The sequence below is a fragment of the Didymella exigua genome (genome assembly GCF_010094145.1).
Source record: "Didymella exigua CBS 183.55 unplaced genomic scaffold M421scaffold_2, whole genome shotgun sequence".
Taxonomy (NCBI): Eukaryota; Fungi; Ascomycota; class Dothideomycetes; order Pleosporales; family Didymellaceae; genus Didymella; species Didymella exigua.
The window spans coordinates 583,955-596,548 of record NW_022984776.1 but is presented as its reverse complement, the minus strand read 5'-3'; the positions used below and the strand labels follow the sequence as shown (position 1 = coordinate 596,548).

Genomic DNA, 12,594 nt, shown 5'->3' with positions numbered 1-12,594 from the left:
GCAGGAGTTGAAAGAAGAGGGATTCTAGGGGCAGGATTTCCATCGTATCTCTGCATGACCCTGACCTAGACGATCATCTTGCAGTTCGACCTGCGAGTCGCAAAACAAGATGAGAACAAGTTCACTGCACCTTAGCGTCGCCGATGAGCCACGTCCATGCACTTCACATCTTTTCTTACCAACACCGTACGCTCAATTTCTTAGGAATATACACTACTTAAAAGTTCAGCATATATCTGCGTATAGAAATTTACGGGTTCTTAGCTGTGCGTTGGTGTTTGCACGGAGTGTTGGTGTTGAGGTGTGAATGCCAAGTGGCTCATCGGAGACGCTCAGGTGCAGCATGCCGATCGGTGGTAAAACAAACCCTGTTAAACACAGTCGGGAAACCACCAGACGTATTTAGGAAGCGTGATATTTTTTTCAATCAACAAATGTATTTCATGTAGAAAGCAGCAACTTCAATTTGGACCTCCCGCAACTCCAGTTAAGCAACGGACTATATAGATATGGAACAGAGCAGAATCGAGATCAGGTGCTCTCAGAATGAAACCCAGCCTTTGCGCACAGGCTCCCCTTGAAAGCCTCCACGACTAGCTCCTAGTCGCATCCATACTTACACGCCCGTACGAGGATGGAACTTCATGTTCATAACTGGCTTCTGCCAAAGCAGATACGACATGTTGTCCCGCTCCCAATCCAGCTCCTTGCTCAACAACTCAAAATCATACTTCCACACCATCTTGGCGAGGATAATCCTCATTTCCATATACGCGAGATTGATGCCAATGCACGCTCGTGCGCCAAGCGAGAAAGGCTGGAACGCGTCCTTATTATCGCCAAAGCCTTCGCCCACCCATCGCTCGGGTCTGTACGAGTTGGGATCTTTCCAGTAGCGGGCGTCGCGCATCAGTGTCCAATTGTGACTCGACACTTCGACACCTGCAGGTATCCAGTGGCCGTCTATGGTTGCGCCGTGCGAGACTCGAGGGAGCCCTATGGCTACGGGCGGGTACATGCGTAGAGATTCTTCGATGCAGGCGTGCAGGTACGGTAGCTTCTGAGTTGTGTCCCCGTCGATAAGGTCAGGCGAGTCGAAAGCATTACGGACTTCGTGCTGTAGCTTGGCCAGGCATTTGTCGTCGTGCGTCAGGTAATACATGCAACCTGAGAGGGCAGTTGCAGTTGTCTCCGACCCGGCGACAATGAGGAGGTTAGCGTTCTCTGTGAGCAGCGCCTCTTCCATCATTCCGTGTTCCAGAATGTGCTGGAAAAAGTCTGTCCGTTTGATTGTATCTTTCTTCGCGATGCGCTTCTTGGTCATTTCAAGAACAAAAGCCCAATGCGCAGCAAATTTCGCAGCAAGACCTCTAGGGACTAGAAAGGGAAGGAGCAAGGTCAAGATTGGAATGCGCTTGCGCAAGCCGATCAAGTTTAGCTCCATGACTGAGTCGATGAGGAGTGAGACCCAGGGATGTGTCTTGCCTGCTTCGACTGCTTTGAATGATTCGCCAAACGCTAGTTCGCCGATAATATCAAATGTGATCCAGTTTAGAGACTCAGCAATGTTGATGCCGTTAGGCCGCAAGCTCCATGTACCTAACTGATTATTGAACATGTTGACATAGTGCTGTACAACATCCTCTTGATCGCGGAGCGCTTTCGCACTGAACGCATTTGACAGGGCTTTCCTCTGATTTCTGTGGTCTTGGCCTTTGGAATCGATTATGGATAGGTGCTTCTTGTCACGATGGTAGAACTGTCCTTTCTCAAAAGGGCGACGAGTCTTGCTTGCATGGCCGTAGATGTCACGGTAGGAGTTGACCGAAGCGAAGGAGAGCTCGTTGGGCGCTATACGGACGACATCGCCGTAAGTCTTGTGTAGCTCGCGGATAATGAAAGGCCGTCGTCCGCTTGCGAAGAGGCATGCATCCCAGATCTCATGTTCGTTAGTCAGGGCTCAGGCATGCCACAGGATCGTTGTTCGCTCACCTCTGTTACAGCTGCAAGTTTCGGTCCTGGGTAGCGTGCCAATGGATGTAGATAGATATTGTAGAAAGCCGAAGTGATGATATACGCGAGTAGCTGCCGCCTGATATGAGCTCTTGTTGAGTGCGGAAGCTCAGGGTACCTACCAGTAATGCGAGCGTACCAGCCAGTCCGCCAGCTGTATGCGGAATGCTGTCGAGGATGCCCATGGCTAATGTTCAGGTCTCTGCGTGTCTGCTCTTCCAGCTTCCTGAGCAGTGGCTGCCCTTTATAACTTCCTGCTGCGCATACCTGCAAAATATTGGCGCGTGCTGGGTTTCGTACATGCTGCCATAAAGTGGAGTCAAAGATACGTCTGGCTGCGTATGAAGAAACGATTTGATTAGGGCTGCGTCCCTTGGAGATGGGTGTGAAAGTGTACCGGATGAAAAGTTTCCCGCTCCGTGGCGCTCAAGCAGAGGCCAACACGGCCCTATTCCAGAAGGCTTGACCTTAAAAAACGGGCTGATCTGGGGTTCGACGCATGATCTCAGCCAATGAGTGCCCAACGGAGAATTAAACCTCTCCGATTCCCGAAGTCCCGCGCGGTTACTTAGGTGCGCCGCACCCGTAGCGACGACGGGTACTGTGGCACACCGCCCGATAGCGTTAATCGTCGACCGACCAGCACATTAGGGCCTGATCCGGCCCTATAGGTACTGGTAAAGAACTTCGTTCCTTAATAACAAAACAACGCTTCAACGTGAAATTTCAATAGCCATGTTCTCTGCGCGCTGCTCCCTGACATGGTGTTACAGAAATAAAATCTGTAGGAGAATAAGAGAGATATTGTGTGGGGGAAAATCCTCTAGGGCGCCGGCCTGGTCGGTCGACGATTATCGGGTGCGGTATATAAGATATTCCAGCACTCACTTGCATCCTAGTAGAGCCTGCTCCTGTATCAATGCCAAAGATATGCCAGACGATGAAAGGTCGAGCGTTATGCAACAACGATGTCCAGCAGTGTGCAAGCTCGTTCAAACGCATCCTTGCAAAGCGTATCTCGTCTCTTATGCTGCGATGAGAAGACCTCGCCAACGTTGCCGGCTAATCGAAACCATTGAATCCTGTTCTGTGTGTCTGTGATGAAAATAGTCAGCCTCGTCACCAAAAAGTCAATTTCGACCTCACATTCACGCGTTTACCCAACAAGTTAGGAATCAAGCCTATGCAGGTAACTGCTAGGCTCGAACAGGTCATCAAAAAAAGTCAATCCGAGGTCGCTGGGTCCCACTTAATTGATTGTTGACAACTGTGGAAACAGTGCCTCGATCTCCATTGTGTAGTTGGATGTCTTGGCTAACACCGGGACTCGTGAAGGCAACTGCCATTTTCCGAAGTTGAACAACTCAGCAATCCCGGCGCCGCAGCCATACTAGCTGGCATTGTGAATTGATTCCGAGAGCTCAACAGTCGGTGCTGGAAGAAGGGTGTGGAGGTGTGGAGCGAGGGCTCGGTGCTCCGGCGGGATCACAACGGATCTTGTGGCGTTCCGGCTCCCGGCCCTGAGCAACTAAGAACGGACTTTCTCCCTCTGCGTCTTGAACGGGCAAACGACACAACGTTAACTGACTCTCCCAAAATATACTTAGTCGTGCAATCCCACCAATTTGATATCTCAGGTCCTACCGAACACCAGTGCCTGTTGACTCTTGAGGTCCAGGTAGGAGCTTTGCCTCTTTGTGCCGACCACTTCTCTCACTCAGCCGATCCGCTAACTCTAGTCAACTACAGAAAACTACAGCAAGCTCTGTTAAACTCTAGCAGCCAATAATATCAGCGGCTACAACTATTCAAGCACTGTTGATATAAAGGGAGAGGCCACGTCAAATCGTACACCTCTGGGTCTCAATACCTTCGTAGCAAGTATATAAGGTCCCCACTGTGCACCGTCAAACTCGCTGCACCAGGAAACCGTCAGCGTTCTGGCACGCAACAACATCAACATTTATAGGTGAAGATACTCTCGGGATATCTTTCTTAGTGCCTGGGATTGTCATCCCGTGTGATGAAATAACCATAGGTCGCTAACACTCTAAATCACTACAGTAGCTATATATACCTACGCAAAATGTACACGGCTCCTACAGCGCATCTAGTGCCAACATTGTGACCTAACGCTCAGCTTCAATTCTTTGTGAATACCTTTATACTTGGCAGAAGTTTGTGCCAAGTATATCAGGGTCTGGCTGATTCCGAGGCTGTCCAAGGCTGGGCTGGTTGGTGTAGCGATGGAGGGATACAGATGTACTGTTGTGGTATCAAGGGCAAATGTATAAACGAGTGTAATGTGTTGTTCTGTGTTCTTGTTCTGCTTGTATCTTTTCTCTCCAAGGCTTGCTGCGGGGTCTGTTTTGATGACGTGTTTGTGATGCAGCTGAGGTAAGAGGTGCTCAACAACATGAGGAAGCAGCATCAGACCACCGCCAACAACACGTGATCTGCTTCTCCTCTCAATCGTTGCATGTACAGGCCAAGCAGACTTCCCTTCTCCCCATTAATTAAATTTGCCTCAAATCTAGGGTGTGAAGTAATTGCTACGAACGTTGGCAATGCTTTTGATAAATGTAGATTGTATTGCGACAACAAGGAGGGTGGGTTTTCCGCCCCATGGGAAGGGACGTTAGGAGTTGCTCCAGAAGCTAAATAGTTGGCACACAGTTTTAGTAACCGTACAACAGGACCGGGTTGTACGAGCCGAGCCGATTCGTGCAAGGCAGCAAGCGCGGCGCATACGCAGTCGCTTATCATTGGCTGCTAGAGCTCGCTTCCGCTGACTAGAGCCTATCAGAGCTGACTAGAGGTGGCTAGAGGTGGCTAGAGGCGGCTATATTGACGCTAAGGATATATTAGGACAAGATAATCGACCACTACCGATCGGTGTCGGTTTGTCGTCACCCACAACACAAAGGACGTATAACCCCCGGTCATCATCAATAATGAAATGTTTCGGTCTTTAGCCCTGAACGGTCCCGTACAACAGAAATAAATAAGAGAAAAACAGCCATAGTGGTACATCATTCTGTTCCCGTTAGCTTGTTCCAATCGTTGGCATGTCGCAAATCACGTCTTCTCTCCAGTCGGTAGCTCTGATCCTCAGCATTCCTCCTCGGCTATTATGGACACTAATCGAAGTCTCAGCGAGACAAGCACTGGGCCAAAGTCCGACAGGAACATGGTCCGAAAATATTGAAGAGGCATTGGTTATGTTGTATGTTGCATGTTAGTACCCGTTGCTTGACGGCACACTCATCAATCACAGTGCTGGCGCACATGCATCGCTACCTTTTCTTCGAAGCATGCTCCCAGTCGATCCTAATAAAATAAGAAACTCCAATCGTTACTCAGGTCTTGGAGACCAACTGCTCACCCACGTACGCCAATCAACATTTGAGGGATACTGGATATGCCGTGGTCTGAAGAACACACCAATCGAACCGAAAGACGCGGATCTGGTAATCTTCTACCTTCACGGGGGTGGCTATGTGCTCGGGCACCCAATCTTGGAGGCACCAAACCTGCTCTTCATCGCCGAATGCCTGGCGAAGGAAGGTCTCACAACAGCGATCTTCGCGTCTCGCTATAGCTTGTCGCCAGAAGCTCACTTTCCTCAGCAAATCAATGAGGTAGCCTCTGCATACCACTGGCTGGTGCGAGACCTCGGTGTGACACCTTCTAGAGTTGCACTCATGGGCGAGTCAGCTGGTGGACATTTGGCCCTGTCTTTTCTCCTTGACCATCATTTGAAGACCCAGCAGAGTGGGTCATCAGCAGCTGGAATTGCGAAACCAGCAAGTGTCTTCTTGTTGAGTCCATGGTGCGACCTTCACAACTCAAACTCGAAAGCGATGAATATTCGCCCAAATGAAGTTGTCTTCAAGCGGACGCTCACGAAATGGGGAGATCTCGCGTTGGGAGATCTCGACCCGCCACAACGAGACATGTTCATGAATTTCGCTAGGAGAGATGCCAAACGTGGGTCGCTGAGGGATATTCTGCCTTCGTCTTCCTGGATTTCGGCCGGGGATGATGAAGTCATATTCGTGCACGACATCATTGACTTCGTGAGTGCCGCACGGGACGATGGAACCAATATCACCCTGGAGATCGAACCTGGTGGACGACATGCCTGGCAATCAGCGGCTGCAAGACCTGAGCATGCAGCTGTTCTTCAAGCGGAGCTAGGCACGGATTCGGATGGGCCAATGACTGCTTGGAAGAGGCTGGCTACATCCATTGCTGTAACAGTCAAAAGCACGTCTTCGCTCGACGAGAGGCTATGAGTGCTTAGCCGTGACGCTCCTGTCGTGTGCAGCATGAGGAAATGCGTCAACGCGAAACAAGTTGCGTTCCGAACCCTGAAGTTTCGGAGTAATTCTCGTTCGAGTACAGTTTACCCCATAAACTCACGTTCCATCGGAACCCACTTCGTATCTCTTGACCCTGCAACTTCTGGAGCGTGGCCGTGAGCTTGCTACCAACAGTATGCCGACAACGACCCCGATGGTATGCTGTAACTGCGTGAGCAGTGTCGGTCGGAGACTGTGATTAGCGAGTGTATTGCCATCTGTTGTTGTGTTGTGATATTTTATTGTTCAAGCTCTCAGCTCTCAAGTAAGTGCACTTGCCCACCGGGCAGTGCCTGCTACAATAGTATATCATGTGATCTGAGCCACGTGGTTACATATGCAGACGATTGGAAACCACAGGTTCGCTGGATATTTTACGAAATTGCAGGAAGTGAACAACGATACCTGCACCTCCACTAGTGATCCCCGTATGAGCTTTCCCTCAGGGTTCATCTGGTAGTACTCACGTGTGTAACTCCGCATCGAGCAAGTTTTGACTCCAGTACTCTCCATCATCACTTTTACCGACGATATGCCGAGAAACACTCCTTTGATCAGCGCACAAACATAGGGCATACCCCACGTCAAGATTGCCATGATCAGTCAGGGAGCGATTGGTCCAAAGTCATGCGGATGCTGTCCTGAATGTGCCCTGGACTGCGCTGGCGTGTATTCTGGACCATCATCCCCCAGCAGCGGAGGGCGCTGCAAAGTACAAATGCCCTGTCTTCACGTCTGTGGAGGCCATGCTCGAAGACAACAGTGTCAAGTTGATGCAGCCATCGTATGCACTCCGAATCAGACCCTCGTCCCCATCTCCAAGGAGCTATTGCATGCTGGCAAGCATTTCTTGTGCGAGAAGCCCATCTGTGCCGATGTGGCCAGTGGGCGTGTACTGGTATGATCGCGTCCAAGCATATTTTACAGTCGGCTGGCTAAGACCTGCATATCGAATGCGCGGAAGATAGCAAGTGGAAGCTTCTGACAGGTCACCATCGTTGTTTCAATCGCTACCCAGTAGCAGTCAAGCAGCACATCCTATCTCTTGGACGTGTCATTCCCACCAGCGGCCTCTGGAATATTTACAATCGGCTCTCATATTTCGGTCTACCAATAGAGTGGCGCCACCTGGACTCGGCTCGGCCCGTTTTCATCAACATAATCCACGAGATTGACCTTCTCCACTACTGGTATGGTCCGATCACACGCTTTTTAGCGGAGCAGACTATCTTCCAGAGACGGTTCGATGCTGAGGAGGGCGCGGCGATTATGCTTAGATTTGCAAGTGGCCTGGCGGGGACCTTTCTCCTGTCTGATGCGGTAGTGTCGCAACACAATTTCGGGGGCGGCACGGGCGAAAACCCAATCATTCCATGCACCAGACAAGACTTTCACAGTTTATTCGGCTCAGAGGGAAGCCTCAGTGTATCGGACATGACTCGGTGGGACTATGGAAACGGTGAGAACAGTCGGAACAGAGAGCTGTTGGAGATCATGCTGGAGGTGCCGGATCTGAAGATTCCATTTGCGTCCCCGATTGAGCTCTTTATGAAGGTCATCAAAGATGAAGAGTCGGCTAGCTGCGATGGTGCCGAGGGGCTGAGGGCTGTCGTAGTGTGTAAGGCTTTCAAAAGGTCAATGAAGGAGCATTGCCCAGTAGAGATAGATTGGGGCGGCCAGTACTAGGCTAAGCGGAGCTGAAGAGGTGATCTATTGTAACTGCGTGAGCAGTGTGGGTCGGAGACTGTGATCAACAATTGTATTGCTATCTGTTGTCGTGTTGTGTGATGTTGTTCTCCAGAAGCTCTCAGCTCTCGGGTAAGCGCACCTGCCCACCAGGCAGTACCTGCTACAATAGGATATCATATGATCTAAGCCACGTGGTTACATCTATTGACCAATTGACATTAGCTAAGTCTATGTACGTTGCGGAGGCCCTGATTTGTCTAGACGTAGATGTAGCAGAAGGGTCCTGCCATCGTGCTAGACGCATCCTCGATAGTGATGTCACCGGGGTAGGCAGTACCCATTGTGGGCTTATCTTGCAGGCTAGCAGCGGGCGAGGTGAAATCTGATATGAAAGTAGGGCCGTAGAGGGCCTTCGTACGTTCAGCAGGCTCGAGATTCTGCCAGATCCAGTAGAGGCGGTCAATCGAGGCGTAGTGGACTGTACGGTATTAGCCTTTAGACGGTGTCGGAGTAGTTTGAAACTAACAGAAAAAGAATGGGTGTCCAGGAGAAGACATGAAGTCACCCCCTGGGTCACCACCAATGACGAAGTGACCATAAGTGTGAACGCCAATGAAGTTCATGAAGCTGTCGGTCGCGCCACCTTGAAGACTGCTCCAGAAAGACTGGTGGTCGGTACTTTCTAGGAGAGAAACAACGCCGTCGTCTTTCAGTCATGCTTCGCTAGTGAAGTTGGTGATGTCTCGAGTGAGACAGGGAGGGTTGTACGCAAGACCGTAGTCTGGCACTGAAGTTTTGGTTGGAGTTGAGTGTCGCACAGTCAGAGCCAGGAAACTGAGAAAGTCATCAGGGAACTGTGCTCAACACAGGATCAACTTACGAGAGGTCCCAGGTTCACTTACCAGTCCTTGAAAGGCTCCGTAGTTACGCAACCACCACCGGGTCCATGTGGGATCTTGATCAAGGGTTGCGTGTTGAGCGGAATGCCTGTCAACGTTTGGTTCTTACAACCTGGTGCACCTTGACCAGAAATTGACGTATCGGAACCATCGAGTAGTGGCGACTTCGTTGGGTCTTTAGTCCACCTTGAGTAGCTGTAGTAGGGCTGACTGCCCCTGTAGCCGCATTCGTTGCGCAATGTCTGCTCGTAGGACCAGGTGAAGGAACGATGCTATTGGATAGTAGAAACTCCTGGTCTTTGGTAAGTTGTCCGGTTTCAACCTACCCATGTGAGGAAATTGCCTGTGACGTGAATACTGAATGACTGTTGGATGTGGACCACAACGAAGTCATCGTAACGGTTCCTGCAACCAGGACACACCGCTTTTGATATCTCGGGAGGAAGCCTGGCCAGGCACTGAACAGAACTGATATACGCCTTCTTCTCATCTGTGGAAAAGGTTGTGGACACTTGGGTTTTACCTACCTTGACGCACGGGGCGGCGAAAGAAACGGAAAGTGCGCCCAGTCGGCGATCACCCATCATCGCCAGTTCGCAAACAACACATTAGCAGTCGACAGCTTCCAAGTCCATCAAATCCGTCGTTCCTTTCTCGTGGGCATGTCTGGCACTAGGTCAATGGTAGTCACTGAAGAGGTGAACCGCGCCTTCGGCACTCCCTGTAGGCACGGCAGATCTGCACACCCCGACCCTTTGGAGCTGCAGAGTGTAGACGAGATTGCAATTATCCCGCTCCCTGCGCGAGGTGGTATTCGACACTCGTTGCTGACTGCATATATCAAGCATGGGCTTCGGACAGGTATTCTGTATCCTTCGATCCTTCGTCTGCCTGCAAGAACTGCTCTATGGTTCGCCGCCTCGGTCACGAGACTCATAACGATTGGGACTAATTTGCTGCATATCCTGGATCATTCGACTGCAATTCATCCTGGCGGCCGCCTACCTTAGTTGACGGAAAAGGAGTCTTGTTGGTATGGCGGATGAGAAGACGGGGTGATTGGGGAGATCTCCAGATCCCCACAACTCCACCGAAAATCCCCGAACAACGTCATGCCAAGAGCCTCATCTCGGCCCGACTTTCCTCTTCACATTATGAAAGGTGCAGTTGAACGTGTGCGAAGCCAGAGTACTTTGCGCTCTTGCCTCTTCACGATGCGCGGAATGTACAAACACGCCTCGGTGGCTTTGTTCGCAAAGCTGGCTACTGGACACATCATCTCTCATCAGGCGTCCATCGATTATGCAGGCGCTCCACCCAATCTCTCGACATTGGCCAATTTCTCTCTGTTTCAAACATGGCGTCCGAGATCGCACGTGCTCCCTGCCTTTGGGCAAATTGGTGACCCGTGCATGCATTACACAGACCCACAGACAGGCTTGTTTCACGTTGGATACCTATACAATGGCACGGGGGCTTCCGGTGCGACGACCGAGGACTTCGTCACTTACACCGACCTAAACAACAAGTCGGCAAACTTCATCGTCGCAGGCGGCAAGAACGATCCAGTAGCAGTATTCGATGGCTCCGTGATCGAACGCGGGATCAACGGAACTCCAACATTACTTTACACCAGCGTCAGCTATCTGCCTATCCAATGGACTGTTGCCTACGTTAAGGGCAGTGAGACGCAGTCACTGGCGATCGCGAGGGACGATGGCCGCAACTTTACAAAATTGGAGCATGGCCCGGTTATTCCGAGTCCACCGTTCGCGGTGAATGTCACTGGGTTCCGCGATCCATTCGTGTTCCAGAACCCTCAGGTTGACAGCCTCCTAAAGAAGACCAATGGTACCGAATACACGATCATCTCTGGAGGTACGCACGGCGGTGGACCAAGTCTTTTCTTGTACGCCCACTATGGCGACGAATCCGACAACTTCAAGACTTGGGAGTACATTGGCGAGTGGTGGCATGAGAAGGCGAACACGACCTGGACCGAAGCTGGTTGGGCCGGACGCTGGGGCTTCAATTTCGAGGTCGGCAACTACTTCGCCCTGGACAAGGATGGTTACAATCCTCAAGGCGAGATTTTCACCACCGTAGGCGCAGAGTGGAGCTTTGATCCTATCGTACCGCAAGTGTCTGACAACCGAGAGATGCTTTGGGCTGCAGGCAAACAGTCGATTGTAAACGGTTCCATCAAGTTCGAGCCAACCATGGCAGGAAGCTTGGACGCTGGACGGTCTGCATATGCTGCTGCGGGCAAAGCTGTTGCATCGTCCTCACGAGCCAGCCAGAAGAGCGGTGCACCAGACCGGTTTCTGACGTACCTTTGGCTGACGGGAGACTTTTACGGGACTTTGAACACACCAAAGGCACAGCAGAACTGGACCGGCTCACTCCTTCTTCCCAGGGAGCTGCGTGTAGGCTGCCTTAATGTCATCGATAACGAGCTTGCGCGAGAGAGGGGTGCATGGAGGATCGATGCTGAGCACGACAATGGCACAGTGACACTCGCCACGCTACACCAGAAGATCGCCCGCGAGCCCTTGGCCGCTTTCAAGTCGAACGCCAACGCTGTCATCACGCAGGCTGGAGGCCTCCGATCGTCCGGTGCGACGTTTGACCGCAGTCCAAGCAGCAAGCACTACGTCCTGTCGGCCTCGATCACTTTCCCTTCGCGTTCTAATTGTACCATGGCTGGGCTTGAGATACTGTCCGGTGACCTCGAGACAACGCGCATTTACTACCAATTCTCGAACGAGAGTCTAATCGTTGATCGATCCAGATCATCGGCAGCCGTAGCGACCAACGACTGGGTTATGACTGAGACCGAAAGTGGAAAGTTGCGCTTGTTCGATGTGCCCGGCGTGATTGGCACAAAAGTCGAGACCTTGGATCTTACGATCGTTGTTGATGGTGGTATCGTGGAGGTACATGTGAATGATCGGTTTGCGCTGAGTACCTGGATCTGGAGCTGGTATGAAGACAGCAAGAATATCCGCTTTATTGCAGAAGGTAGCGAGGTCGAATTCGGGAATGTGACGATCTGGGAGGGCCTGATCGATGCCTGGCCGGAGCGCAGCACATGAGATGTTCCCAAATGGGTACGCCAAACCAAAAGTTTTGTCAATTTTAATACGATTATGTCCCTGGTGATGCTGTACCGCAATGTTAACGAGTATGATTTGCAAGGACCTACTAGCGTTATTGTGATTTAAGCAGAATATTAAACATAGGCAACGGAGCATGACCTCTGATCGGTGGTTTCTGTGAGGTCCGAAAAGTGACCCAGGAGCTGTAGGAACGCTCGGACGTGCCGCCAGTCTCCGGCGTTTTCAGCAATTCCGAATGCCATGCATCGAGGAGCCCTCAATTTTCGACCGTCTGCCTTCCGAGAGCTTCCGCGCAATAATTTTTCCGTCTCGCATCTATGTCGTAGCTACACCTAGTGAAGGCAGTAACCAGAAGTCCCGGTTGGAAGTGCAGGCGCGTCAGGGTGAGAACGTAGCGTGCCTTCCAACCATCTGCTACAGCAAGATCTGTTGGGCCTGCAAATACAGTTCCTTTCCGGTGCTCACATATAGGATGCATGGGATTGTTGTACGCGCAGCGCTCGAAAGCGA

The 12,594-nt window shown here is 51.2% G+C and overlaps 5 protein-coding genes across 5 annotated transcripts; 3 read left to right on the top strand and 2 right to left on the bottom strand.

Annotated features, from left to right (window-relative positions):
- Positions 1 to 200: 200 nt before the first annotated feature.
- M421DRAFT_88597 (cytochrome P450) lies at positions 201 to 2,198 on the bottom strand (the record flags this gene model as incomplete). The annotated part of the gene is made up of 3 exons (XM_033597674.1): positions 201 to 213; positions 621 to 1,939; positions 2,136 to 2,198. 3 exons carry the CDS (start codon positions 2,196 to 2,198, stop codon positions 201 to 203), a joined length of 1,395 nt encoding a protein of 464 aa, XP_033453613.1.
- A 2,728-nt stretch (positions 2,199 to 4,926) lies between these two features.
- On the top strand, positions 4,927 to 6,770 carry M421DRAFT_415704 (alpha/beta-hydrolase). The gene is made up of 2 exons (XM_033590801.1): positions 4,927 to 5,239; positions 5,291 to 6,770. The coding sequence occupies exons 1-2, from the start codon at positions 5,082 to 5,084 to the stop codon at positions 6,309 to 6,311; spliced, it is 1,179 nt and encodes a 392-aa protein (XP_033453612.1). The 5' UTR covers positions 4,927 to 5,081; the 3' UTR covers positions 6,312 to 6,770.
- Positions 6,771 to 7,003: 233 nt separating this feature from the next.
- M421DRAFT_395380 (uncharacterized protein) lies at positions 7,004 to 8,085 on the top strand. Its single transcript, XM_033590089.1, has 2 exons — positions 7,004 to 7,267; positions 7,318 to 8,085. Exons 1-2 carry the CDS (start codon positions 7,096 to 7,098, stop codon positions 8,061 to 8,063), a joined length of 918 nt encoding a protein of 305 aa, XP_033453611.1. The 5' UTR covers positions 7,004 to 7,095; the 3' UTR covers positions 8,064 to 8,085.
- Positions 8,086 to 8,323: 238 nt separating this feature from the next.
- On the bottom strand, positions 8,324 to 9,549 carry M421DRAFT_97530 (Di-copper centre-containing protein; the record flags this gene model as incomplete). Its single annotated transcript, XM_033598513.1, has 5 exons — positions 8,324 to 8,544; positions 8,593 to 8,744; positions 8,969 to 9,237; positions 9,292 to 9,455; positions 9,489 to 9,549. 5 exons carry the CDS (start codon positions 9,547 to 9,549, stop codon positions 8,324 to 8,326), a joined length of 867 nt encoding a protein of 288 aa, XP_033453610.1.
- A 607-nt stretch (positions 9,550 to 10,156) lies between these two features.
- On the top strand, positions 10,157 to 12,138 carry M421DRAFT_415703 (glycoside hydrolase family 32 protein). Its single transcript, XM_033590800.1, has one exon. The coding sequence runs from the start codon at positions 10,180 to 10,182 to the stop codon at positions 12,058 to 12,060; it is 1,881 nt and encodes a 626-aa protein (XP_033453609.1). The 5' UTR covers positions 10,157 to 10,179; the 3' UTR covers positions 12,061 to 12,138.
- The last annotated feature ends 456 nt before the right edge of the window (positions 12,139 to 12,594 follow it).